General features: G+C 43.3%; 1 protein-coding gene across 2 annotated transcripts; it reads right to left on the bottom strand.

The window, feature by feature from the left end:
- Positions 1-8,197: 8,197 nt before the first annotated feature.
- Positions 8,198-23,025, bottom strand: LOC146701514 (uncharacterized). 2 transcript variants are annotated; one of them, XM_085467865.1, is made up of 5 exons: positions 22,744-23,025; positions 20,123-20,228; positions 13,042-13,722; positions 9,559-9,913; positions 8,198-9,398 (listed from the first exon to the last, which is right to left on the bottom strand). In XM_085467865.1, exons 2-5 carry the CDS (start codon positions 20,138-20,140, stop codon positions 9,391-9,393), a joined length of 1,062 nt encoding a protein of 353 aa, XP_085323991.1. In that variant the 5' UTR covers positions 20,141-20,228; positions 22,744-23,025; the 3' UTR covers positions 8,198-9,390. The 2 variants fall into 2 exon arrangements, with proteins under 2 accessions (XP_085323991.1, XP_085323990.1); XM_085467864.1 differs by having other exon boundaries at positions 8,198-9,913.
- Between the last annotated feature and the right edge of the window lie 2,218 nt (positions 23,026-25,243).

The following is a 25,243-nucleotide window of genomic DNA, read 5'->3' as shown; positions in this document are numbered from 1 at the left end:
GACGTGACTGATTATTTGGTGAAACTGTGATATTTTCCTCACCTCCTGTGTTGAGCTCATTGTTTCCTCTGTAGTGACTCAGCTGAGTCCAGATGGCTGAAAATGTTCCTCTGCTGCTCCGTCAGACTCTTCTCCTCCTGCTGATCAGCTGGGACACAAAACAGATCTTTGTTAGGCTCCACACTGCACTGAAGAGTCAAAGTGTCTCATATGTTCATCTGACAACACAAAGTACAAATTTCACTCTGATTGCTTGTAGAAATCTTGTGAGACGTGTTGTGCTGCAAAGTGAGGAAACTCTCTCACTCACTTATACTTCAGGAGGAACTTTGTGACATTGGCTCTAATATTCTAAGCAGCCCTTTACTATGACAGGGCCAGAAAGTCCTATTTGAAGGTTTGGGAGAAGGACCATGTTAAAGGTGGATTGGGGTTTATACACTTTGTTATGATACAGGTAAGGCTGTAAGAGCCTGAGAAGGTGTCCTGAATGAACCTCTAAAACCAGTTTTCAGCTAACGACTCTGCTTCAGTCTGGAAAACAGCAACTACAAGTTTAAAGACTCCATCAACAATTCACACCCAGCAACAGCCTGAACAGCTCCTCCTGTGGTTTCCACAAACAGGGACAGACCTGTTACTCCCCCACCCCACACTTTCAACTCCTTCAGCCCCCCAGTTCCACCCACCACCCCCACCATTCATAATAACAGAGGCCCACACCTGATCACCACTTCACAAGTCTCTCCAGCCCCCATGGTGCCGCTCTCCAAACTCCACCATTCCCCAAACTTTGATTCTGTTCATCTGGACGTAGCTTTTTGTGGGAGAAACTTTTCGTGACTCATCCAAGTGACTTCTTCAGTTTCAGCCGACTGCAGGTTTCCTCAATCTTCAACAGTGCATTTGCATAATGACTGAAACTAGAACCACTGAAGGAACAATGGGCTGGGAGGTCAGTTATTGAGCATTAATATGCAAATTCTCATGATCATTGATCAACAACCACTGATCCCTTGCAGCGGGAATGGTACTCATTGCCATTGATCAGCAGTCTTTGATTAATGAGCTTTGATCAGTGGTTTCAGTGCTTTCCTTCCTGCTTTGACTGCAGCTGTGTTTGACACAGGAAGACATTTTTACATTCTTCACAATTATACTTTATTCTTTTTGGGGGAAGTGCAGCTTTAAACCTTCACATGATTCAAGTCAACCCAACAAATCAATCTGAACGATCACAGGTGGGACAAACTTCTGTAGATAAAATAAAACCCACATTCAATCCACAACGTGATTAAAAACATGATTTCTCCAAATCACCAAGAGCTGCACATTAACCACCACAATATATTTTATTCTCTGTGCTTTCAAATATGAACACTGTTTACTTTCATCTCTGTTTCATTAGTTTTTGTTAACATCTTCCTGTGCATCACTTTACAGCAGCCACACTCATTAAAACGAGACTTTGTAGGAGTTCACTTCCTCTCATGTGTTCATCCACAGCAGCTGGACAATAAAGTTTATTGTGACCCTGATACTGCAGCAGATCGCTCTCATCCATTTCCTGTTATCACTTCAAATAGAAATGAGGCTGTAGAGGTTTGGTGCAGGCAGAAAAACAGCTGCAGGGACAATGAAAAGACTTTTCTGCTCCAACTTCTCCCAGCATGCTGAGCTAATGATTAGTTGGTGTTTTTCTCCAAACACTCTCTCACTCTTCTCTCAACGTGTTCACAATAAACTGTGAACAGACACCGAGGAGAGCAGCAGAAGACCTCATTCAGGAGCTAAACTCAACATGAACTGAACTCACAGTAAAGTTAGCTCGGTGCTTACCTTTAGATGAGCCCACAAACCGAGAGAAACTCCGCGATGAAGCTGGAACTCTTTCCAAACACAGGAAACAGATCAGGGAGCAGAGACCCACGTGGTTCACGCTGATCTCAGCTACGATCCAGGAGACAAGGGTGGGCAGATCGATGCAGATATCGATCCAAACGTTGGTACTACTTTAGTCTCTTTGAATGGAAAAGCAGCTCTCTGTGCAAACGCCTCCTCTCGTGGAGCGTCCTCACTTTGCTCCGCCCCTTCTTCTTCTTCTTCTTAGAAATTGTATTTGTGGTTGTCAAACAACAAAATGGTGAATTACCGCCACCAACTGGTGTGGAGTGTGAACTGGAACGTCGACCAGCAACTATTTTCTCTTTTAAAAACTGGAATAAGGCCTGATAACTTTCACTTCTTGAGCCCTTTTGCAGTAAATCAATAAGATCCAGTTTCATTTTTATGTTACTGAGGTTTTGGATCAGTTACCTTCTCACAGTGTAATATAACATGTCCTACAGTTTTCTCTTTTTTGAATGATTTGAAAAGAGATTATAATCCACCATCACTGAACTGAAGAGATCTCTAAATAAGAATTTATCAATTCAGTTTTTGATCAATTTAAGTGCATTTTATTGTGCTGGCTGAGTTTGATTAGTTGATTTTAGATGATTTTTTATTAATGTATTTCCTTTTATATATAGCACTTAATCACAATAGGACAGAGGTCCCCAACTTTTTTTGTGCCACGGACCGGTTAATGCCTGACAATATTTTCACGGACCGGCCTTTAAGGTGTCGCGGATAAATACAACAAAATAAAACTAGTACCGGTACCGAAAAAAAGAAGATTTATTCATAACACACGTGAAAAGATCCAGGAAAAAACGATAAAAACGATAACAAAATAACGCTGAAAACCGATAAAAACCCTGAAAACCATACATTTCAGATCTGAGCCTCAACTCTCGCAGTCCGGTACCAAACGACTCACGGACCGGTACCGGTCCGAGGCCCGGGGGTTGGGGACCGCTGCAATAGGAGTTTCCAAGGTGTGTTATTGTAAGGTAAAGGTCATTTTCAGCTTTTTGAAAGTATTCTAATAATATCTCATCTTTTAACAGGAGTGACTGATTTTAAAAATGGGATTCTGTATGTCTGTGCAATGTTTCATCAGTCTCTGTTACTCTGTTATTTCTCTCCATACGCACACTTGTTTTGTTTTACATTGGGATTAAAGTTTCAGTTATTTGATATCTAATATGTCAGTTTTATCTGAGGTAGACGTCTCTGGCTGGACACGAACTTTGATGCTCAGCGTTTACGGTACAGAGCAGCTTTTCCTACACAATATACAAAATACTTCTCAAATCACATCTCATGGCTATATTAAGTTTTTTATGTTCTGTTTTGTCAAGATAGTGAAAACACACTAATGAAAACAAACAGCTGCTTATGTTGATTATGAGGTTAATATCCAGCTGTTGCACTAAATGAAAAACACTTAAAATGAGCAGTGTTACAATTTATGAAACTGATCAAAGATTTTATTACTAAAACATGCAGGAGTGGTTTTTAACTTAAAGGAGCCATAATAAGTCATGATACATTCATACAATATGCATAAGAGGGCAGACCATGTTTCATTCATACATCCTTCTACCAGTAATCTAGTTCATCAGTTTGTAGCTTCACATAACAAAAGTAATTTTTGTTACAGGTTTTTCAATCACGTTTGTTTTTGTGTGAAGACGAACTACACGTACCAGACCTTTCTTATCTGCAAAGGTTGTTATGATTTTTCAGAATACCCAAGACCTTCGAGGTTTTTACATTGGGATCTAACCATGACAACATCTCCAGGCACAAAACAACTTTTTATCCATTTCTGTCATTCTTGTAGCAGTGGTAAATATTCTCAAATCCACAGTTTCCTTAGAGGTCTGTAATGTACTGGATTTGTTCCCACCTTCTTTTCTGTCAAATAGAACACCTCCCACCTCTGCATGAGACGGTACAAGCACTGAGCAGCTCGTTCAGCAGTACTTTTACACCCACAGTGTAGGAAGGAGCGTTACTGCAGGTCATTCTTACCAGCAGCTGTCAGACTCTAACCAGGGGTGCACATAACTTTTTAGTGAGCTACTCAGGTGAGTCCCAGGACGGTTTTTAGTACGCATTGAAAACGCTCTATTGCAGATATGCTAGGAGCGACTTCTTAGAACGGGCTCATTGAAAGCAGCATAGTTAAGACCTTGGAGACGCTTACAGCTGCCCTGAAGACTCAGAATAACACCTCCGAGTGTATACTGGGTTACATCAAGGAGAGGCGTGCTCAAAATGACACCTTCTAGCAAAAGTTGGATCACATCGCAGAACAGCTCACTCACACTGCAGTTGTGAGTTCTCAGAATCGGCTATCTGAGCAAAAGAATGACAACACCACGGAACGGAAGTTTGATACCATCATGGGGAGGCTCTCCAACGGGAGATTGAGAGACCAGTGTCGGAGTGTTAAAGAACAGCTTTGAAATTCTCCTGAGCTTTTCGCATAAAAGAAAAATCAACATCATAATGCGGCTACCTCCTCGGCGCCAGCTGTGGGCTCAAGGCTGGAGCCGAACAAAAACACCCTGATAACGACTGTGTGTTGACTGTTCTTCCCACTCCATGCAAGGCCACCTGGGTTGGCTGGCAGACTGTTTACTTAGCCTGATAGGGCAGAGGACACTGTCTCAGCTGAACTCTGGACACACATACACTAACACTAATAAGCACTCACTCATTCCCTTTCCAAATGCCTTCGATGCTTGTCTTCTCCTGGAGAACACGGCGGGTCTGGGTCCACGCTGGAATAATAGCGCAGGGCAGGATGACTGCTGTGTTTCCTTCGGATTAGTCCTCACCCTCTACCCAACCCTGTGGCTTGTCATGTGTTCCATAATGTTGTACTGTGGACATTTATGTGCTCTCTGTGCAGAGGAGTTTTTTTGTTTCCTGTTCTCATGCTGTCCTCTATAGGAGCCCAGCACGAGTAGAGGTCTCTTTTTCCTCTTCTACTTTCCCATTGTCGTGTACTTTTTCCGTGTTTTTCTGTAACGCTGCCGATCTCCGACCTGTATTCCCATGTGATGTCTATGTTGTGTGTGTAAGTTTGGGGGGGGGGGGGGGGGGGGGGTTCTATTCCACTGCGGGGCAACCTGCATGTTGCCAATAAAGCCTTGATTGATTCATTCATTCATCCCTCTGGGCTCCACGCAGCAATACTACACATGAGGGAGGTATGCCCTCAGGTGTCGGTGCGTTGGTGGTTCTTGGTGGTTCTTCGTGTCCAGGGCTGGGCGCTCTGATATATACCAGATCACTCCCGGTGGCTGCTCAGCAGGGCCTGGGTCCGGGGCTTGGTCAGGCCTCTTCTGGGGAGTGCGGGGACCCTTAGGTTTACTCTGGGGCTCTGTTGGCTCTCAGGTGACTGTTTCCTCGCGGCTGCGTGCAGCGGGGCTAGGGGGAGGGTCTGTGCTGACGGACGTGGGTTACTGACCTGGTAGCCTGGCTGCCCCTGGGTGGGTCTGGGATGGGCGTGAGGTTCTGGGGGCGCTCCGTCTCTGGGCTGGGACCCGGACCGGGCCTCGGGGGCTTGGGTCCTGGTTGGTGTGTTGCCGGGGTTGTGGGCGGGTGGGTGCATGGGGGCCCAGCCCTGGAGCAGGGTGCCGCCGGTGCGTCGAGCCACCTGGGGGGCTCTTCAACTGGTGGGGGAGATTGTCACATCTTGCAGGAGCTTTCCTCTCCTCAGGAGCTCCCTCTGCAGGAGGGGGAGATACAGGAGAGGTGGAGGAAGATCTCAGCCTGGGTGTTTATTGTCTTATGTAGTCTGGAAGATGAGTGGATGGTGGGGTGGGTGCAGTTTTCTCTGTGGTGGGGTTGGGTGGACTGTCCCGGGCGGCGCTGCTGCACTGGGCCCCGGTCTGGATGGGCCTGGGCCCCCTTTCCCTGGCGGGTCGCGGAGTATGGGGGTGCCTACTGGGGTCAGCGGGGGAGCTGGCCCCAGGGAGGGGTCACTTGCCCCTCCCTTCCTTCCCTCCCCATCTCCAGCTGCCTCCCTCTTCCCGCTCCACCACAACCACCCACACATGCAGGGCCTTGGAGTAGGGGTATGTCACCAGGGTGCAGAGGAGGCTACCCCCCCCCCCCCCCCCCTCTGTCCCCTTCTGGCTGCCTCTGCCTCAATTTTATCCCACAACTTAGACATTCACATTACTCACACTCTCATTACACATACATATAGGATCTTGGGGGTGGGCACGATACACGGAGTCCAAAGTACCATCAGGGTGTACACCCCACCCCTGGCATCGTTGCCCACCTCTCAATTTTAAATACACGTAGACATTGAGGGCTAGCAGGAGGGACCATGCGCTTACCTGCTGCTCTCTGGCAGGTAGCTCCAAGCCCTCCTGGGTTTTAAATGCACCTTAGAACACACATGCATCAACACTACAATGAGCGGGTGGAGGGAGGTTTGGAGTCTTCTCTCACCCCCATTCTCTGCGACCTGCTGGAGCAGGGGGGCTAGGACTAGGAGGAGGAGTTGGCCGTCCGACTGCGGTCTGGAGTGTGGGGCCTTCCTGCTGCTGCGGAGTTGGGGCGGTCTGCCTCCCCCCACCGCAGGGAAAAGGGTAACACCACCTGGGTCTGGGTGCAGTTCCCCCCTCCAGGGGCGGGGGCACCTAGACCCGGTTTGTAGAGTACGCTTGGGGAGCGTGATCGTGTATACAGCATCTCTTTATGTCTGTCTCCACGTTGGTTGAGTGTGGAGTAAGTGCATATGAGAGCATGAGGGCGGGAATGGATGTTTGTGTCTGTGTGTGCCTGTATGTCTGTGTCTATATGTCAGGTTGGGTGTCAGGCGCCACCTCTCTGGGGACATCTCAGGCCCTCCAAGGTTTGGAGGCCTATCTCCCCCTACCACCACTTCCCCTGCCAGTGGCGGACCCCCTCAGACATCGGTGCGTTGGTGGTTCTTTGTGTCCGGGGATGGGCGTCCAGGTACACACCGGCTCACTCCTTGGCGGCCGCTTATCGGGGCCTGGAGCCTGGGGCTCGCTCGGGCCACTTCGGAGGTGGGGTGCCCCGGCCTCTCGGCCTGGGGCTCGGTCACTCAGGCACGGCTGGCTGCCGGCGGAGCTCACGGGCTCGTCACTGCAACTCCCCCTGGCTTCTGCTCCGCGGCTGCTGAGTGAGCCCTCATCTGGGACTCTCCTCAGCTCTTTCTGGGACAGTGGCGCAGCTGCCCCTCTGTTGGTCTTCCTTGGTCTCTTGTGTTCTGGGGGCCTCTGGATGTCTGGAGTTTTGATCTCCTCCACACCTGCTTCACGCCCTGGAGGACGGGGCTGTGGCCCCCCCACACCCTCTAGCAGATTATTACATGAAGGAACCTTTTAAAAAACAAAAAATCCATGCTCACAGGTGTACACACGGGTGATCACACCCACAAACTACACCCTTTTTGGCTCCTACCTCAAAGCACACTGTGTTCTGTTGATCTTATGTGCTGCACAATAATGTTTAACATTTAGTATTTACTGTCATATTCCCATATATCATTGTGATGTTGTTTATTCTATTACTCTTGTTCTCTTCTGCTTGCTTTCTTTTTTCTTTCTCAGCAGGTGATCCAGGTGATTGATATATGCATTTTTTTTTCTCTGCCCGTTCTGTTGGTTTTTGTCTTTTGCCCTTCTCCCCCGTCCCTCTTCTCAGCTGTTTCTCTTTCCTTCTTTCTTTCTCCCCTTCTTTCCCCCAGTCAAGTCTGTCCCGTATTCAGTAAGTGAAAATAAAATAAACAATAAAAGGTGAATCAAATGGACCATTACGGCAAGGCTGGGATGGTCAGTTTGGTAAAGTAAATCCGTTGGGCATCTTTCTTTGCTTTTAGACAACAATTCTGATGGCAAAAGAGCCAAACGGGACAGGCCAAAAAAAAAAACAAAACAAAACAAAAAAAAGGTTTACTCTGGCACAGCTGGATGCCGGCAGAGCTGGCGGGCATGCTACTGCAGCCCCTTCTGGCTTCTGTGGCCGCTGGGTGACCCCTCGTCTGGGAATCCTCAGCTCTTCCCAGAGGGTGGCACGGATGCCCCTCCAGTGGTCCTCCTTGGGCTCTCACACTCTGGGGCCTCTGGATGTCTGGGGCCTGGATCTTCTCCATGCCTGGAGAAACCTTTTGAAAACAAGCGCGTTGATCCACACAGGTGTTCACTGTTCATAGACAAACTAAATCTTTCTTGGCTGTTACATCAGGTTGACTGTCACTTCAGTCTTTACTCTGAAATACAGGAAGTGAAATCAAGGCTCAAACTGTTTCTTAATTTAACATTTTAAACTTTTATTTAATTGTTGCAGAATTTCACAACACCAACAACCTTAACAAGAAAACATCTGCAGAACACGTTTTTAAATACATTCAATAAAAACTTGATAACACGACAAAAGATTTCTTCATTCAACTGCTAGAACAAAGCGAACCACTCGACATGAACACTGAAGCAGAACAGTTTAGAAAGCGTAAAATGTGACGAGCAGAACATTTTCATTCATAGCTGCCTCATCAGAACAATGTTTGTCACAGTTGGATATTCAACTGCAATTTGAAGAATTCTCTCCTTCAGGTTGTTGACCATATCCTTAGGAAAGCAGAGGACTTAAGAGTTCTTACTGCACATGCTTTGTACATCCTTTACGGCAGAGTCACCCACAATCAGAGTTTCAGGCCTAGCCTTTAGCTTTCCCTGTGGTCTTCTACTTTTCAACAGATTTTCAGACCTTACTTCGCTGCTTTTAGATGGATGGTTGTCCGATATAGATCCAGGGTCCTTTGATAGTGGAGCAAATCTGTTCTGCAGTTTCACATTCAGTTGTTTTGGAGGTTTGTTGTTAACCATCCTATTCACGGTTGTCCAGTCCTGTTTCCTCCCGTATACAGGGGTAGAAGAGCTTCTCTGTCTCGTAGGAAGTGAAGGCCAGTCGGTTTCAGAGATTTCAGCTCGCTGTGCCCTGCCTGTGATACGTCCTCCCCCTTTCTTGAGACATGATTTGTGTCTTGGTTTTAAGACGCGCATAAGGGGGGGGATTATCGCTTGAGGATTTATTATAATGCGGTTAGCACCTTTCCAGGCTATTGAGGCTGTTCGGTGCCCAGACGCTGTAATCAGGCTTTAGCTGTGTCTAGGCCACAGACACACGGAGCGCTGAAGATACGGTAACTATAAAAATGTTGCTGTTTCTGTTAAGAACGCTTTAGTCCTAATGATCTATAAGTTTCCAGAAGCTATCGCAGGTAAGCTCATACGGAAAAAAGGGAAAAACCAGCATAAAAATCAATAAAAATCAATAAAAGAAGCAAAGCATTTAAAGAGCAAAGACAGGAAGCGTCCACACTCACAAAAGGGGGAGGAGGAGATTCTATCTGAACTCTGTGGAGCCTGATCTCAAGGGTTCTCAGTCTCTGTTCTTTCTCTCTCTTCTGATTCACTGTGATCCAGTGATGGGAATGATTTCAGCCCTTCATGATCCTGCAGATGTTTGCAGAGAGCAGAATATGAAGTGAATGTTTTAGCACACTGGTAACAGTGAAACCGTTCATTTGCCACATGAGATTCCTGAAGCTCTTGTCACACTGGTCACAGCTATAGTTCTTTTTTTAATGTGTAGCTTCATGAAGGTTACGATTACCTGAATGTGAGAAGCTTTTGTCACAGTGTCTGCACTTGTATGGTTTCTCTCCTGTGTGGACTCGCTTGTGCCTTTTAAGCTGACTTGTACTGATGAACGATGACCCACACTGATCACAGAGGTGCTTTTTAACCCCACTGTGAATGAGTTCATGGCGTTTTAATGTACTTGGAGTGGGGAAGCCTTTCCCACATTTGTTGCAGTAGTTCAGTTTGTGTCTAGTGTGTCTTCGCTGGTGTGTTTTGAGGCTTGTTTGCTGACTGAACATTTTTCCACAAAAGTCACAAAAAAATTCTTTCCCGCCACCACAGCAACGACAGAGTTGAGAACTGCATCCATCTGTGTCGCTCTGCTTCTAAACAAAGACACAAACACAGTGTCAGTCAGTCACTTCAACATTTTTATCCTCAACGTTGCCTGAAATAAAGAGCATCTCTGCAGATGTCCAATTACATTTTACTGTTTAGAGCGCAGGTGTCGAACTCCAGGCCTTAGATGTGTCCTTGATCCAAATCAGGGGAGTTTGACACCCCTGATTTGGATCATAGCACTTACCTTACTGAACTACTATAACTAAAATTATACAAAAAAGTATAAGCACGTCATATTCAAGAGGCACACGCGCTTAACTTAATGTTACCCCAAATTTGTATCCAGAACAGAATTTTGTTTGACTCACTAAATAAAGAATGAAGACTAATATAGTGCTTTAAAGCTGGCAGATGAACAGTGTTGGGCAAATTACTTTGAAAAAGTAATTAATTATAGTTACTAGTTACTTCTTCAAAAAAGTAACTGAGTTAGTAACTGAGTTACAATATTCTAAAAGTAATTAATTACTTGAAAAGTAACTATTGCATTACTTAAACAAACAAACAAACAAAAAAACGTTTAACCCTCTGGGGTCCAGGGTATAATTGGCCATTTTTTCTAACTTTTGATTTTACCTCCACATTTCACCTTGAAAAACTTTGCCTTGTTTGGTATCATCCTTTTCAGCACAACCTCACGTGTCTGAATTTACAGTTATGTTTTCATTTTGACTTACTGTATTAACACAACTGATCAAAAATCAGACAAAAAACATAAAATCAGAGTAGAAAAAGTGATTTTTTACTGTAACAACCACAAACATGTTTAATGAATCATATTTCATAACTTTAAATGCAAATATAAATTGTCAATTTTAAAATCATACGCACAAGTTTTGCAAACAACAAAGTTATTTGCATCCATTTACCTTTTATCTTGATTTTTTAAATAACCACTTCAAACTATTTACAGAACAATCAGCTGTTCTTCAATAAGATGCCACACAAATTATTTGTGCCACTCCAAAAATTTCTGTCCACTATAAAGGAAACATCACAGCCTGATACCTGCAGGTCTGACAGCAGGTGTATCACTCCTGTTTCTACCTGGAGACAGTAGTCACCTCATTGTTCTGACACACAACACAAAACTATCCACAACACTACACACTAACTACACAATTCAACACATTAACTACACACTCCAAACACGCTAAACATCACAAATCTCTCACGACTCAAAACTCACTCTCTCTTTTTCTGCTTGTAACGCCGTTATTCCCATCACTGCAGATGACACATTGGAAACTAAAGCAAAAGCTTCTTACTATTTTGTGTCACCTTGACATTTGACCTAGGACCTTGATGCATTACATACTAAAATTGTGTATTTTATTATCTTTACCATATAATTGGAGAAGTATTGGCTCAAGACTTTTGCCAAGCTGTAAAAACTTCCAGTCTCCCAATAGGATGAGTCCACAGGGGGAGCACCCTCAAGCACCCCAACCACAGACTCCAAGAAGGCTGAACACTTTAAACCACAGTTGTCGAAATCCAGGGCTCGATGGGTGGTGTCCTGCAGGTTTTAGATGTGTTCTTGATACAAGACAGCTGATTTCAATGGCTAAATTACTTCAACATGTCTTGAAGTGTTTACCGTAACAGTAAACACAGCCAGAATTCATACATAAAGTACACCGGATTATAAGACGCACTGGCGATTTTTGAGAAAATTAAAAAGAATTGTAAGTCTGACTTATAGTGCAGAAAATACGGTAATCACATAATTCATGTTATGGAAAACCTGCAGGGCACCAGCCCTCAAACCCTGGAGTTCGACACCCATGCTTGAAGCTGCCAATCGGCCCATAAGCACAGACGACTGTCGGGACCTATTCAGTGACAAAGGAATAGGGAACAAACCCTCTCATTCTGGAGAAACTCCACCATACCGGCAGCAACCCGAAGGGATACTAAGGTACCCAGCCAAGGCCGACACCTCACACAAAGGGCAAATCCAGACTGGTTCCAAGCCCAAGCCTCACGTTCAGATGAGCCTGACTGTATGTAGCTGGTACCTCTGAACCAAATGCAATAACTAAGGCTCCTTTATAACCAGAGAGGTGTTGTTCAATGTCCCAATCACTAGCCTGGGCAGCCGGGGATCAGTCCACCAGAGTGCACTAAACCCAAATGCAGTGTGGTGCCTCCTGCAGGTGGTGGGCCGTTCTTTGAGCTGTGGCCTGTTGGGTCCCAGCAACTAAGGCAGGGGTGGCCAACTCAAGGCCTCGAGAGCCGGTGTCCTGCAGGTTTTAGATGTGTCCTTGATCCATCACAGCTGATTTAAATGGCTAAATTACCTCCTCAACATTTCTTGAAGTTCTCCAGAGGCCTGGTAATGAACTAATCATTTGATTTAGGTGTGTTGACCCAGGGTGTTATCTAAAACCTGCAGGACACCAGCTCTCAAGACCTGGAGTTGGCCACCCCTGAACTAAGGCTTGGACGCCAGGTGCTAACCCTCAGGTACCCTCCCCAGGCCTCGGCCAGGGTGATGCCCCGGTAACCCTATCCCAGGGCAAGGTGAACTGTTCCCTAGATTTTTCTTTCACACAGGTTTTTTGAATCACTCTTTGCCTGTCCCTCAGTCAAGGACCAATTTGCCATGGGAGACTCTACCAACATAGCACCTGGGATCTCCAGGACACACAAAACCCTTCACCATGATAAGGTAGCAAATCATAGCGAAGGGTTTTCATATAAAAAAAAGAAAAGAAAGTGTGATGTACAGCTCTCTCCATGCCCTAGCATGTGATATAATACTCAATATAGTTTCTTGAAACTTTAACCCTAGGCACAAAGAATGAAGGTCAAGTTCAAATGCTTAGCCAACCTAGACGCTCATGTCCTCCAAGGCCTAGTATTGTGGATAATACAAATTGTGCACAATTTAAAGTTTTCACTGGTTTTCATGTTCGTTGTGACCATGACCCAATTTTTACAAAACTAAAACTTTTCAAGCAGTTATCAGTGTCTACCATCACACAAACTTTGAAAACGACATCATGAAAACTGTGGATGATACATTGGTGACAAAAAAATAACCTGAATTGATTAGATACTCTGTCGCATCGAAAGGAGAGGAGGAGAGGAGAATACAAATGCATACCTCACAGTAACTGCACTTGAAGAGTCTCTTTCTGGTGTGGATCTGTTGGTGTGCTTTCAGGGAATATGGAGCGTTAAAAGCTTTATCACACAGGTCACACTTATAGGGTCTCTCATCAGTGTGAGAAAATTTGTGGATTTGTAAATGTTTGTATGCTACAAATCGTTTGCCACACTGATCACAGCAGTACACATCCTGTCCCGTGTGAATCCGCTGGTGTTTGTTTCGATTCTCTATATGGCTGAAGGTTCTCCCACAGATGTCACAGCTGTATGCTTTAATTCCTGAGTGGGAAACTTGATGAATCCTTAAGTGGCTACCTTGAGTAAAACTTCTATCACACTGATCACAAGTGTATGCTTTAACTCCACTGTGGATGAGCTTATGCCTTTCTAAGCCTTGTTTCCATGTGAAACTTTTCCCACACTGATCACAGGTGTGTGCTTTAATTCCACTGTGGAGGCTTTGATGAGTTTTTAGGGCACTCTTTTGAGTAAAAGACTTTCCACACAAGTCACAATTGAATGCTTTAACACCACTGTGGATGAGTTGGTGTGTTTTTAAGTTTCCAGGCCGAGTAAAAGCCTTCCCACACTCGTCACAGGTGTATTTTTTCTCTCCCTTTCTTCTTTGAGGCTTGTCGGCCTCCTGAGTGCTCGGACCTCCTGCTCCATGTTGGTCCTGCAATGACAGAGATACAAACAGAGGCAATGAGTGAAATGCAGTCGTGGAACAAAATGAGCCGTAAATTAATACTAGTTTAAAATCCGAGGATGAAACAGCACGAAGGCTTGATAAAAAGAAATTATAATTACATTTGAATAAATCTAAACATATGTTATTTGGAAATAGTAGTTTAAATACAAATGCTAAGATTCATATAAAGGGTGTTGATATTGAAAGAGTCAGTGCGAATAAATTTCTGGGGGTAATAATAGATGAAAAACTTAACTGGAGAGCTCACGTAAGATATATTCATTACAAAGTATCACAAAGCATTGCAATAATAAACAAGCTAAAGCAGGTATTAGACAGAACATCAGCCTTGAGGCGACTTTTGTTGTGATTTGGCGCTATATAAATAAAATTGAATTGAATTGAATTGAATCACTTCATATTCGCTACTGTTCACCGGTTTCACCATACTTAAGCTATTGTGCAGAGGCCTGGGGCAACAACTATATAACCACACTACATTCACTTTTTACTCTTAAAAAAAAAAAAAGAAAAAAAAAAAGCAGCTCAAATCATCCACAATGCAGGTTACAGGAACATACAAACTCACTATTCTTGCAGTCTGAAATATTGAAAGTTGACGATCTAGTGAAATTCCAAACAGCACAAAGTCTATTCAAAGCAAAAAATAAAGAACTGCCACATAATATTCAGAGCATGTTTTTTTTGAAAGAAGGAAGTTATTATTTAAGGGTTTTTTGTAACTTCGAAACAGGGAAGGTACGTACTACAAGAAAAAGCTTTTGTGTTTCCGTGCATGGAGTGAAACTGTGGAACAGTTTGAATATGGAATTAAAGCCATGTCCGAACATAAACCAGTTCAAAAAGAGTTATAAAAATATGATCTTCTCGAACTATAAAGAAAGGGAAAAATATTGAAATTAAGTGAATGTCTCTATTTAAAAAAATGTCATGATGTGATATTAGAGTATATATTATATCAGAAATCTGTTCACTATTTAAGCTGACTAAATATTAACTGATAACTTATGGCAAAGGGGTGGGATTAAATAAGTGTGTACTTCTTCCCACTCCCTTTGAACATGTAAAGGAATCAGAATGGTAGCTATATTGAAATATATTGACTTTTATGTAGTATTTTTTCTCTCTCTTATTTTCTTTACTAAATGTACCTATATATTGTTTACATGTTTGAAATATAGTAACAACAACAACAATATGCAGTCATGTTAGCAACAAGGCTGCTTAATAGAAAAGAGAATTTCAAGCAGATCAATTTTTAGTTCCATTTATTTCAATTTTATTTACACAGCGCCAAATCACAACAACAGCCACCTCAAGGTGCTTTATATTGTAAGGTAGACCCTGCAGTAATACAACCCCCCCCCCCCCCCCCGAAAACCTAACAATCATATGACTCCCTATGGGCAAGCACGTTGGTGACAGGTGAAGGAAAAACTGTCTTTAAACAGGAAGAAACCTCCAGGAGAACCACCTGTGAGAGACAGGACGAAATGCATGCTGTGAAAGAGAGACAGAGATTGATAATAATTTATTTATTTATTGGAATATGACTCAATGCAGAGAAGTCTATTAACACATAGTGAATGAAAAAGGTGACTGAAGAAGAAAAACTTGATGCATCATGGGAATCCCCGGCAGCCTACGTCTATTGCAGCATAACTAGGAAAGTTTGAAGCCTAATCTTGAAAGTAGAGATAGTGTCTGTCTCCTGAATCCAAACTGGAAGCTGGTTCCACAGAAGAGGGGCCTGAAAACTGAAGGCTCTGCCTCCCATTCTACTTTTAAATACTCTAGGAACAACAAGTAGTATTTTTAGTATTTTAGTATTTTAGTATTTATTTATTTATTGTCATTGTCAGAGAACAATGAAATTGCATTTGGGGCTTCCGTACAACCCGTAAATAAAATAATGAAGAAAATAATAAATACCCCTTAAAACCCAAGTGTAAATATTTAACCCAGTGTGACTCCAGTGCAATAAGACAATCCTTAGCAACAACATGAGAACATGACAAGTAAACATGAGAACCTGACGGCCTGCAGAGCGAGAGCGAAGTGCTCTAATAGGGTGATATGGTACTACAAGGTCATTAAGATAAGATGGGGCCTGATTATTTAAGACCTTGTATGTGAGGAGCAGGATTTTGAATTCAATTCTGGATTTAACAGGAAGCCAATAAAGGGAAGCCAAAACAGGAGAAATATGCTCTCTCTTTCTAGTCCCTGTCAGGACTCTTGCTGCAGCATTTTGGATTAACTGAAGGCTTTTAAGGGAGTTTTAAGGACATCCTGATAATAATGAATTACAAAAGTGCAACAAAGAAGTAACAAATGCATGTACTAGTTTTTCAGTCTCACTCTGAGACAACATATTTCTAATTTTAGGAATATTGTACAAGTGGAAGAAGGCAGTCCTAGATATTTGTTTAATATGTAGAAATGTTTAGTATGTGGTAGTAGCACATGAAATCCCACCAAGTGCGAGTGCAAACCAAGACAAAACTTAATGGGCTGAAAATTGAAGCTGGCACAGAAGTGCCAAATCCTGCAGTTCTTCTAGAGGCCACTCGAGGGGTCTTAGACAATTATCTTAACATGACTGAATATAAAAAGGGCATCTTAGATAGGCAGAGTTTCTCAGAAGTAAAGCAAGCAGATGTTCTTCAAAATATCTGCATATACAAATTCTGAACATGACATCATCAAATATTTCAGTAATTATGACAAGTATGCTCAGTGTAAACATCCCATTTCCTTACTTGGAGATAATTGTGGCTGATGCTTCAAAATGTGGAGGTCAAATTCAAAGGGTCGCATCACAATGGATTAGTCCATCTTTTATATTGCTCAAAAAATTGAAAATATATATCTTAGATCAAAAATAGCCAATAAGCCATTTGATTTTTTTAAAAGTAACTCAATGAGTCCTTATACACAAATGTTAATATTAACTCAGAATGGCACTAAATATGTAGCAGGTCTATACTTTTAAGAGATAAGATAAGACTTGGCGACCGTGGCTCAGGGGGTTGGGAATCGTATCTGTAACCGGAAGGTCGCCGGTTCGATCCCTGGGCTCTCTGTCCTGGTCGTTGTGTCCTTGGGCAAGACACTTTACCCTACTTGCCTACTGGTGTTGGCCAGAGGGGCCGATGGCGCGATATGGCAGCCTCACTTCTGTCAGTCTGCCCCAGGGCAGCTGTGGCTACAACTGTAGCTGCCTCCACCAGTGTGTGAATGTGAGAGTGAATGAATAGTGGTATTGTAAAGCGCTTTGGGTGCCTTGAAAAGCGCTATATAAATCCAATCCATCATTATTATTATTATTATTATTATTATTGATCCCACAACGGGGAAATTTTTGCGTCACCTCAGCTCAGGTACAGATATCAGAAGGAAATACAAAAATACAATTGAGTACAATCAATGAAAAAAACTAAGATAATACACTATATACAATGGTAGCATACACAGTATGTAATTATGGATATAGTTGGAAATATGGAAGACAAACTATATAGCTTGGAAGGTCATGGAAGGTCCATTATGCATGAAGTGGTGACCGTGGATGTTCACAGTGTCCACTGACTCATGACATCGTGATTGAGGAGTTATAGAGTCTAACTGCTGTTGGGATGAATGATCTGCGAAAGCGCTCCTTCCTGCAGCAAGGGTGTTTCAGTCTCTGACTAAAGGAGCTGCTCAGCCCACTCACATACTCATGCAGTGGGTGATGTGGGTTGTTCATGATGGATGTCAGCTTTACTAACATCCTCCCCTCACCGACCATCTCCACAGACTCCAGGGGACATCCCAGCATGGAGCTAGACCTCCGCACCAGTTTGTCAATCCTGCTTCTGTCCCTGTCCGTGCATCCACTCCCCCAGCAGGCCACTGCATAGAAAAGGGCAGATGCTACCACAGTGTCATAGAATGTCCTTAACAGAGTCCTGCAGACTCCGAAGGACCTCAGTCTCCTCAACAGGTGGAGTCGACTCTGGCCCTTCTTATACAGGACGTCTGTATTTGTAGTCCAGTCCAGTTTATTGTTGAGGTGAACACCCAGTTACTTATAAGAGTCCACTATCTCAATGTCTTTCCCTTGGATGTTCACCGGTGTTGCAGGGGGGGGACTTCCTCCTGAAGTCTATGATCATCTCCTTTGTCTTGCTGGCGTTGATTTGGAGTACGTTGGTCTCACACCAGCCAACAAAGTCACTGATGACCCCCCTGTATTCCTGATTATTCCCGTCTGATACGCATCCAATGATGGCTGTATCATCTGAGAACTTCTGTATATGGCAATCGTCCGAATTATAACAGAAGTCTGAAGTGTAAAGGCTGAACAGGAAAGGTGAGAGAACCGTGCCCTGTGGTGCCCCCGTGCTGCAGATTACCACTTCGGACACACAGTCATGGAGCCTCACATACTGTGGTCTGTTGGTAAGGTAGTCGATGGTCCATGCAGTCAGCTGTTTGCCTACTCCGGCTCCCTCCAGCTTCCCTCTCAGAAGTGCGGGTTGGATGGTGTTGAAAGCACTGGAGAAGTCAAAAAACATGATCCTCACAGTGCTCCCCGCCTGCTCTAGGTGAGAGAGGGATCGGTGTACCAGGTAGATGACAGCGTCATCCACCCCAATTCCAGAACGGTAGGCGAACTTCCTTGCCTTCGTCCTCTTGAGCTGATTTCTCACCTGATCAGCTGTGAAGTAGATGTGAGGCTGGGCTGGAGTGGGGGGGTGGGGCTTGCTTTGTTGTGGATAGATGTGTGGATAGGGGTGAAGCAGGGTTGTGGTGAGAGGAGAGCTCAGGTGACAATGGCATTGCACCCGGAGGGGGGGGGTGGCAAATGGAGGGGGGTTAATGGAACCTGGGGGGTGGGAGAGGTGATAAGTGGGCCATATTCAAATGTCAAAGGAGCTTGCAAAGAAAAGTGTCTGGACTTCTTTAAGTTACTTGAAGACGTTTCACCTCTCATCCGAGAAGCTTCTTCAGTTCTAAGGTCAAATGGTGGAGAGTCCCAGATATAAACCTAGTGGGAGTGACCCCCCACAGAGGGACAAAAGGACCCCCTGATGATCCTCTAATCGCCTAGATTCAAGTCGTTAGCCCACCCCCGGCCAGCAGCCCCTCTCGCTCCTCCATTGTCCTGGAAATGTCCAGAGATTTGTTTCATGTTCCTTTAGACTTCTCTGACGTTTTTCTGTTGGAGTTGGTTTTCCATCTTCCTCCTGAAGCACTCCTTGCCTTCTCGGATCTTGTATTTAAGATCCTTTTGGACTTTCTTAAGTTCCTCCTTGTCTCCCGACCAGAAAGCACTCTTCTTCTTGTACAGCAGGGCCTTCAGTTCTCGGGTGACCCACGGTTTATTGTTTGAGAAACACTGTATCTTCTTGGTAGGCACAGTGTTCTCAACACAGAAATGTAGTCCACGATGCAGTGAGTGAGGGCGTCGATGTCCTCACCGTGAGGCTTGCAGAGTTCCTGCCAGTCTGTGCATTCAAAACAGTCTCTTAAGGCCTCAGTGCATTCCTCAGACCACACCCATATCACTTTCTTCGTGGGGGGGTTCCTCTTCACCATAGGAGTGTAGGTGGGGTGGAGAAGGACCAGGTTGTGGTCTTAGTGGCCAAGCGGGGGGAGGGGTGATGCACTGTAAGCCTGCTTTGTGTTGGCAAACAATAGATCCAGGGATTTGCTGTCCCTTGTATGGCAGTCAACGTACTGGAAGAAGTTTGGGAGAGTGACAGATAGTGAGGCATGATTGAAGTCCCCAGAAATAATAATGAGGGACTGCGGATGTGCCATCTGTAGCTGAGAGACAGTGGAGTGAATGTAATCACAGGCTGCTGTAGCGTCGGCCGAGGGTGGGATGTAAACAGTCAGCACAATAACGTGTGAAAATTCCCTGGCCAGGTGGTATGGCCGGACGCTAACTGCCAACAGTTCAATGTCTTTGGTACAGCTCTGTTCCTTCACAGTGATGTGCTCCGAGTTACACCATCTCTCATTGACATACATTGCTAGTCCCCCACCTCTCCTCTTACCACTCTCCATTGCATTCCGGTCCGCTCTAACCAGTTGAAAGCCATCCAGACTTATGACAGAGTCCGGTGTGTGGTCCGTGAGCCATGTCTCAGTGAACAGGAGGAGGCTGCTCTGCTTGAACTCCTACTTTCCATGTTTTCTTTTATTTGTTTGTAACATTTATTAGCACAGCGTGACAGTTCATGATTTAATTACTTTATCTGGTTTTAATTTTAATCTTGATTTTTAAAGACTTTGTTTCAGTGTCCTGTGACCTTTTATTTTGTCTTTTAACATCAGTTTAAAAAAAATGTAACAGCAATATTTTCCTCACCTTCTGTGTTGAGCTCATTGTTTCCTCTGTAGTGACTCAGCTGAGTCCAGACGGCTGAAAATGTTCCTCTGCTGCTCCGTCAGACTCTTCTCCTCCTGCTGATCAGCTGGGACACAAAGCAGATATTCGTTAGGCTCCACACTGCACTGAAGAGTCAAAGTGTCTCACATGTTAAAAGTACAAATTTTACTCTGTGACTCTTTGTAGAAATCATTGTACTGCAAAGTGGGGTAACTCTCTTATTAAGTAACACTTCAGGAGTAACTGTGACATTGGTTCTAAGCAGCCTTTTTACTATGACAGGGCCTTAAACTCATGTCTCAAAGGATGGATTTGGGTTTATACACTTTTGTGGGATATGACTAGTTCTGGCCTATTATGCTAGGGTAGGCATCTAAAACTCTCATTCTAATGTGCACTAAAATATGTATTTTTGAATAAAAACAACATTTATTATATGAATGTCTGTATTTGATCCCTGGAAGAAGAAAAAGGAAGCAGAGCAAACAAAGACCTGAGCAAAGCAACTTTTAGACCATTAATTTGTTCCAGCAGCTGCAGGATGAATAGAAGCAGTCAGTGCATGAATAAACATCTGCACATTGATTTCCTATTAGAGGAACAAAGTGAATGCAGACACTGACAGAGACAAACTCTTTCCAAACCCTCAGAACAAAAGCTGTCCATCTTTGTGTGACTGTCAAAATGCTTTTTACAAATCCTGCTTGAAAAGATCTTCCTCCCCTTGACTGCAGCTACAGCATCTACTCTTGACAATAGATTGCTGTTGCTGACCAATATTAGCCCCTTCCACTACCACCTACTTGGCTCAGCTCGATTCAACCTTCAGCATTCAGGTATTAGCTGGTACCAGGTAGTTAATTTTTTACCTAGTCGATGCGAACACTGTGGTCCAGAGGTGCAGATGCTTACCCTCAGTTCAGCAGCAAGTACCACCGTCTCAATGTTCTCCATTGTTCTGTTGTTTTTGATGTATACGAATTATGTCATGGGACTTTTCTCCGTGTTACTGTAACGGTCCTAAGTACACTGAGTTGGTACTCGACTGTAATGAGTTAAGAATTGAGTCGACTTGACTAGGAACTATTGGAAAAGAGGCATGTGTGGACCCAGTAGAGAAGCCACGGTGCCTTTAGGTGCATCGGAAACTCAAGCCAGAAAAGTTTTTTTAAAACAGTTTCAGGTTTCCTGGTTGACATAAAAACATTCTCATTACTTTCTTATAATTTTTTGTATCATTTTAAGTAATTAAGAGCTAACATTATATCAATATTAAAGTTATCAAAACAACCTCATTTTTATTACTAATTCAACAAAGTGTTTGTTAAACAGGGCCAAAACTAAGGTGACACAAAACATATGCATTGCTTTACAGGCATTTTTTAATATGTTTCTACTTATTATATTCTACCTCAAAAATATTACGTTGTAACCAGTATACTTCATCATATGCTTGCTCCAAATGTCTCTGTGAAAAAGACAAACTAATTTAACCTTGTGAATTTCTTTAATTATCAGATAAGTCATGCCCATTATGATATCTACATGGAATCATTTAGATTCCAGCAGCACCTTTTCATCAACATGTCACACAGACAGAGATTTTTAATTAGAACTGTAGTAAAGAAATGACCTGAGCATGTAACCACTATTAAAGTGATTACACAGGTACTTGAGGAGCTTTCATTTATTTATTTTTAAATTTGTAACATCTGTTAATGTAGAAGTGAATGGCACATGCTGACTTTAGGATTTAATAACTACATGTCTTCAGTTAAACCAGCTAATCATATAAAAACACACAAATATCGTGGAGGTTTAGTAATCATACCCAAAGTACAGGGCATGTATAATGCACAAGTCTTTGTTATATAATTATTACAAAAGGTTTCATTAATGCGATCAGAGAAAGGGTTAACAACAATCTGGTGGAGCTTGCTGATTAACACGTGGTTAAATATTCAGATCATAAGAATAAGTGGTTTTAATAAATACCTGGAGTGAACTCCTGTGGCTTTTGGAGTGTAGACTGCTGGGTATACGAGATGCACCTAAAGGCACCATGGATTCCTTACTTGTGCCCACTTGAACAGTAAATAAGGATGTTGCAGTGACCGAGTCACTGCTGCATGTCTTTATCTTTTTGTCCTGTGTGTTCTTGTTGGTATCTCCATGCTCCTCTTTTCTCTTTTGCAATCCTTTTACTGCCCAGCTGCTGTCTGCAGATCATTTTAGGAGTTCACTTCCTCTCATGTGTTCATCCACAGCAGCTGGATAATAAAGTTTATTGTGACCCTGATACTGCAGCAGATCGCTCTCATCCATTTCCTGTTATCACTTCAAATAGAAATGAGGCTGTAGAGGTTTGGTGCAGGCAGAAAAACAGCTGCAGGGACAATGAAAAGACTTTTCTGCTCCAACTTCTCCCAGCATGCTGAGCTAATGATTAGTTGGTGTTTTTCTCCAAACACTCTCTCGCTCTTCTCTCAACGTGTTCACAATAAACTGTGAACAGACACCGAGGAGAGCAGCAGAAGACCTCATTCAGGAGCTAAACTCAACATGAACTGAACTCACAGTAAAGTTAGCTCGGTGCTTACCTTTAGATGAGCCCACAAACCGAGAGAAACTCCGCGATGAAGCTGGAACTCTTTCCAAACACAGGAAACCGATCAGGGAGCAGAGACCCACGTGATTAACGCTGATCTCGGCTACGATCCAGGAGACAAGGGTAAGAGGATCGATCCAAATGTAGACGTTAACGTAGGTATGATATTGAATCGACGTTTTTTATAATTTCTTTCCTCTAGGTTCAGTACTTTGCCCCCGTTTCACGAAAAAGCTGCTCTGTCAGTGCAAACACTTCCCCTCCTGCAGCGACACTTTGCTCCGCCCCCTTCTTCCTGCTCCACATTGGTTTGTTGCTGCGCGGTCACGTGACTAGGCTTCCTTTAAAAAAAACAAAACGTGAGTTGCCGAGAGTGAGAAATGTAAAGGGGAGCGTATGGAGAGATCTTACGGCTTTAAATTAAAACACTGCAAGTAACAATGCGTGTACATGAGACTTTCTTACAAGGATATCCTGGCCAATAACAACAGCAAAATAATCAATGGAGCTGCATAAACACACTCACATAGGCGAACATCCAAATACACAGGAAAAACTAACAGAGATTATACTAAAATAGAGACGATAAAAATTAGATACCAAAGTAACCAAAACATAATTTTCAGTGTCATTAAAGAATTAATACCGTCATTATAATTATTTTCTTATTCCAGAAACAAGGGTAATAAACATTTGCTTCAACTATCTAAAAGTCTGAAGGACAATATAGAGACAATAGCTGCATTTTACAGCATAAAACAAAGTCCTTGTCATTGTTTAGCAAAATATTAGCAGAATAAACAATACTGTGCAGAAAAGTCAGAATGTATTTGCATTGACTCTTTATTTTGAACATGTGTATAACACGTATTAAAATAGTACGACAACAGAGAAGAAAGGGACAAACAAACAAAGCAAAACAAAAGAAAAACAAAGCAATAATAATCATAAACAACTTAGAAGCATAAACTCATTTAATCCCACCCCCTTTCCACTGTTTAGTAATTAACATGTATTTTTATTCACACACACGCATGTACGCACACACACACACACACACACACACACACTTTAGTGTTATACAGATACAGGGAAGCTTTAAATTTAATTCCCCCTTCAAATTGTATCCCTGTTCTTTTTTAGAATTTTTTTTTTTTTTTAGAATATTGGCAGGAAGTAGGTTGTTTATTGCTTTATACATAATTTGTGCAGTGAGAAAATAAACGTAAAGTCCTCATATGAGGATGTAGGATCTTAGGAGGCCACTACAACTAGATTTATGCACATAAATGTCTTCATTTTAGGGACTATGTTGTGCTATGAGCATGTACATGGCAATAGTGGGAAGGAAAAACTCCCTTTAAAGGAAGAAACTGTTAGTCACAGTTGAAGCGCCCTACTGTCAGATGGCTGCTGTTAAAGCTGCAAACTGTGCAGTAGTTTGGTGGTGGTGGTCAGAGGGCTCGGTGGTGCCAGTGTCCGGCAGCCTCGCCTCTGTCAGTGCGCCCCAGGGCGGCTGTGGCTACACTGTAGCTGCCATCACCAGTGTGTGAATGTGTGTGTGAATGGGTGGATGATTGTGTATAGTGTAAAGCGCTTTGGGGTCCTTAGGACCAAGTAAAGAGCTATACAAATACAGACCATTTATCATTTACCATTTTAGTTTGCGCTTTGGTGGAGCTGAAATGCATTAAGTGCCTTAGAAGCACAGAGATACTTGTTTTAATGTGTAATGCAATTAAACTCACAATGTCTTATAACAGCACTGAAATGACAGGATATACTGTGTCCATCCTTTCTTTCTCATTCAATAACTGAAAAACTATTTTGTAATTAAAACCTTACCCACGAGGGGGCAGCGCTGTTCCAGAAAGTTTTACTTTGGTTGCCAACCCTGCAATAATAAGAAAAGCAGCAAATATTCTGCCACGAGGAATTTGAGGCCCCATAAAAAATATCACTTTGGACCCCAGCACTTTAAATTTGCAAACCATGACAGCCTTAAAAATATTACATTAGACAGACATGGATCCATATTCTGCTTCGTTAAATCAGTGAGTCTTTCATCCTGTGTTCTGTTTTTCTTCCTGTCTCTTTAGGGAGTAATTCATTCCAACTGTGTTCCCACCTGTTGCCCATCCTCTCGTTATCCTTTGTCTTTGCCAGTTTCCCGAATCACCTGAACTGGTTCCTTTCAGTGTAGAAGTTTACTCTGAGCCCGTTTCAGGGCTCAGAGGGGGGCAGGGGGCAGGGATATCTCAGTAGGTAAAGTGGTCGCCCTATGATCGGAAGGTCAGCGGTTCGAATCCACTTAACGGCTACCCTGAGGTACCCCTGAGCAAGGTACCGTCCCTACACACTGCTCCCTGGGCGCCTGCTTAGTGGGCTGCCCACTGCTTCACTGAGTGAATGGGTCAAATGCAGAGAAAAACAAGTAATTTCCCCATGGGGATCAATAAAGTATCCATTATTATTATTATTATTATTATTTT

This window comes from Copadichromis virginalis, linkage group LG9 (genome assembly GCF_057382275.1).
Source record: "Copadichromis virginalis isolate Kocher_CV1m ecotype Utaka linkage group LG9, C_Virginalis_male_GT1.1, whole genome shotgun sequence".
Taxonomy (NCBI): Eukaryota; Metazoa; Chordata; class Actinopteri; order Cichliformes; family Cichlidae; genus Copadichromis; species Copadichromis virginalis.
The sequence above is the reverse complement of the archived record's forward strand: the minus strand, read 5'-3'. Positions and strand labels throughout refer to the sequence as shown.

Excerpts from the sequence above, each read along its gene's own strand:
- LOC146701514 (XM_085467864.1), bottom strand. Across the intron at positions 9,914-13,041 it reads TCAAGTGCAGTTACTGTGAG|AAGCAGAGCGACACAGATGG; the intron begins GTATGCATTTGT and ends GTCTTTGTTTAG.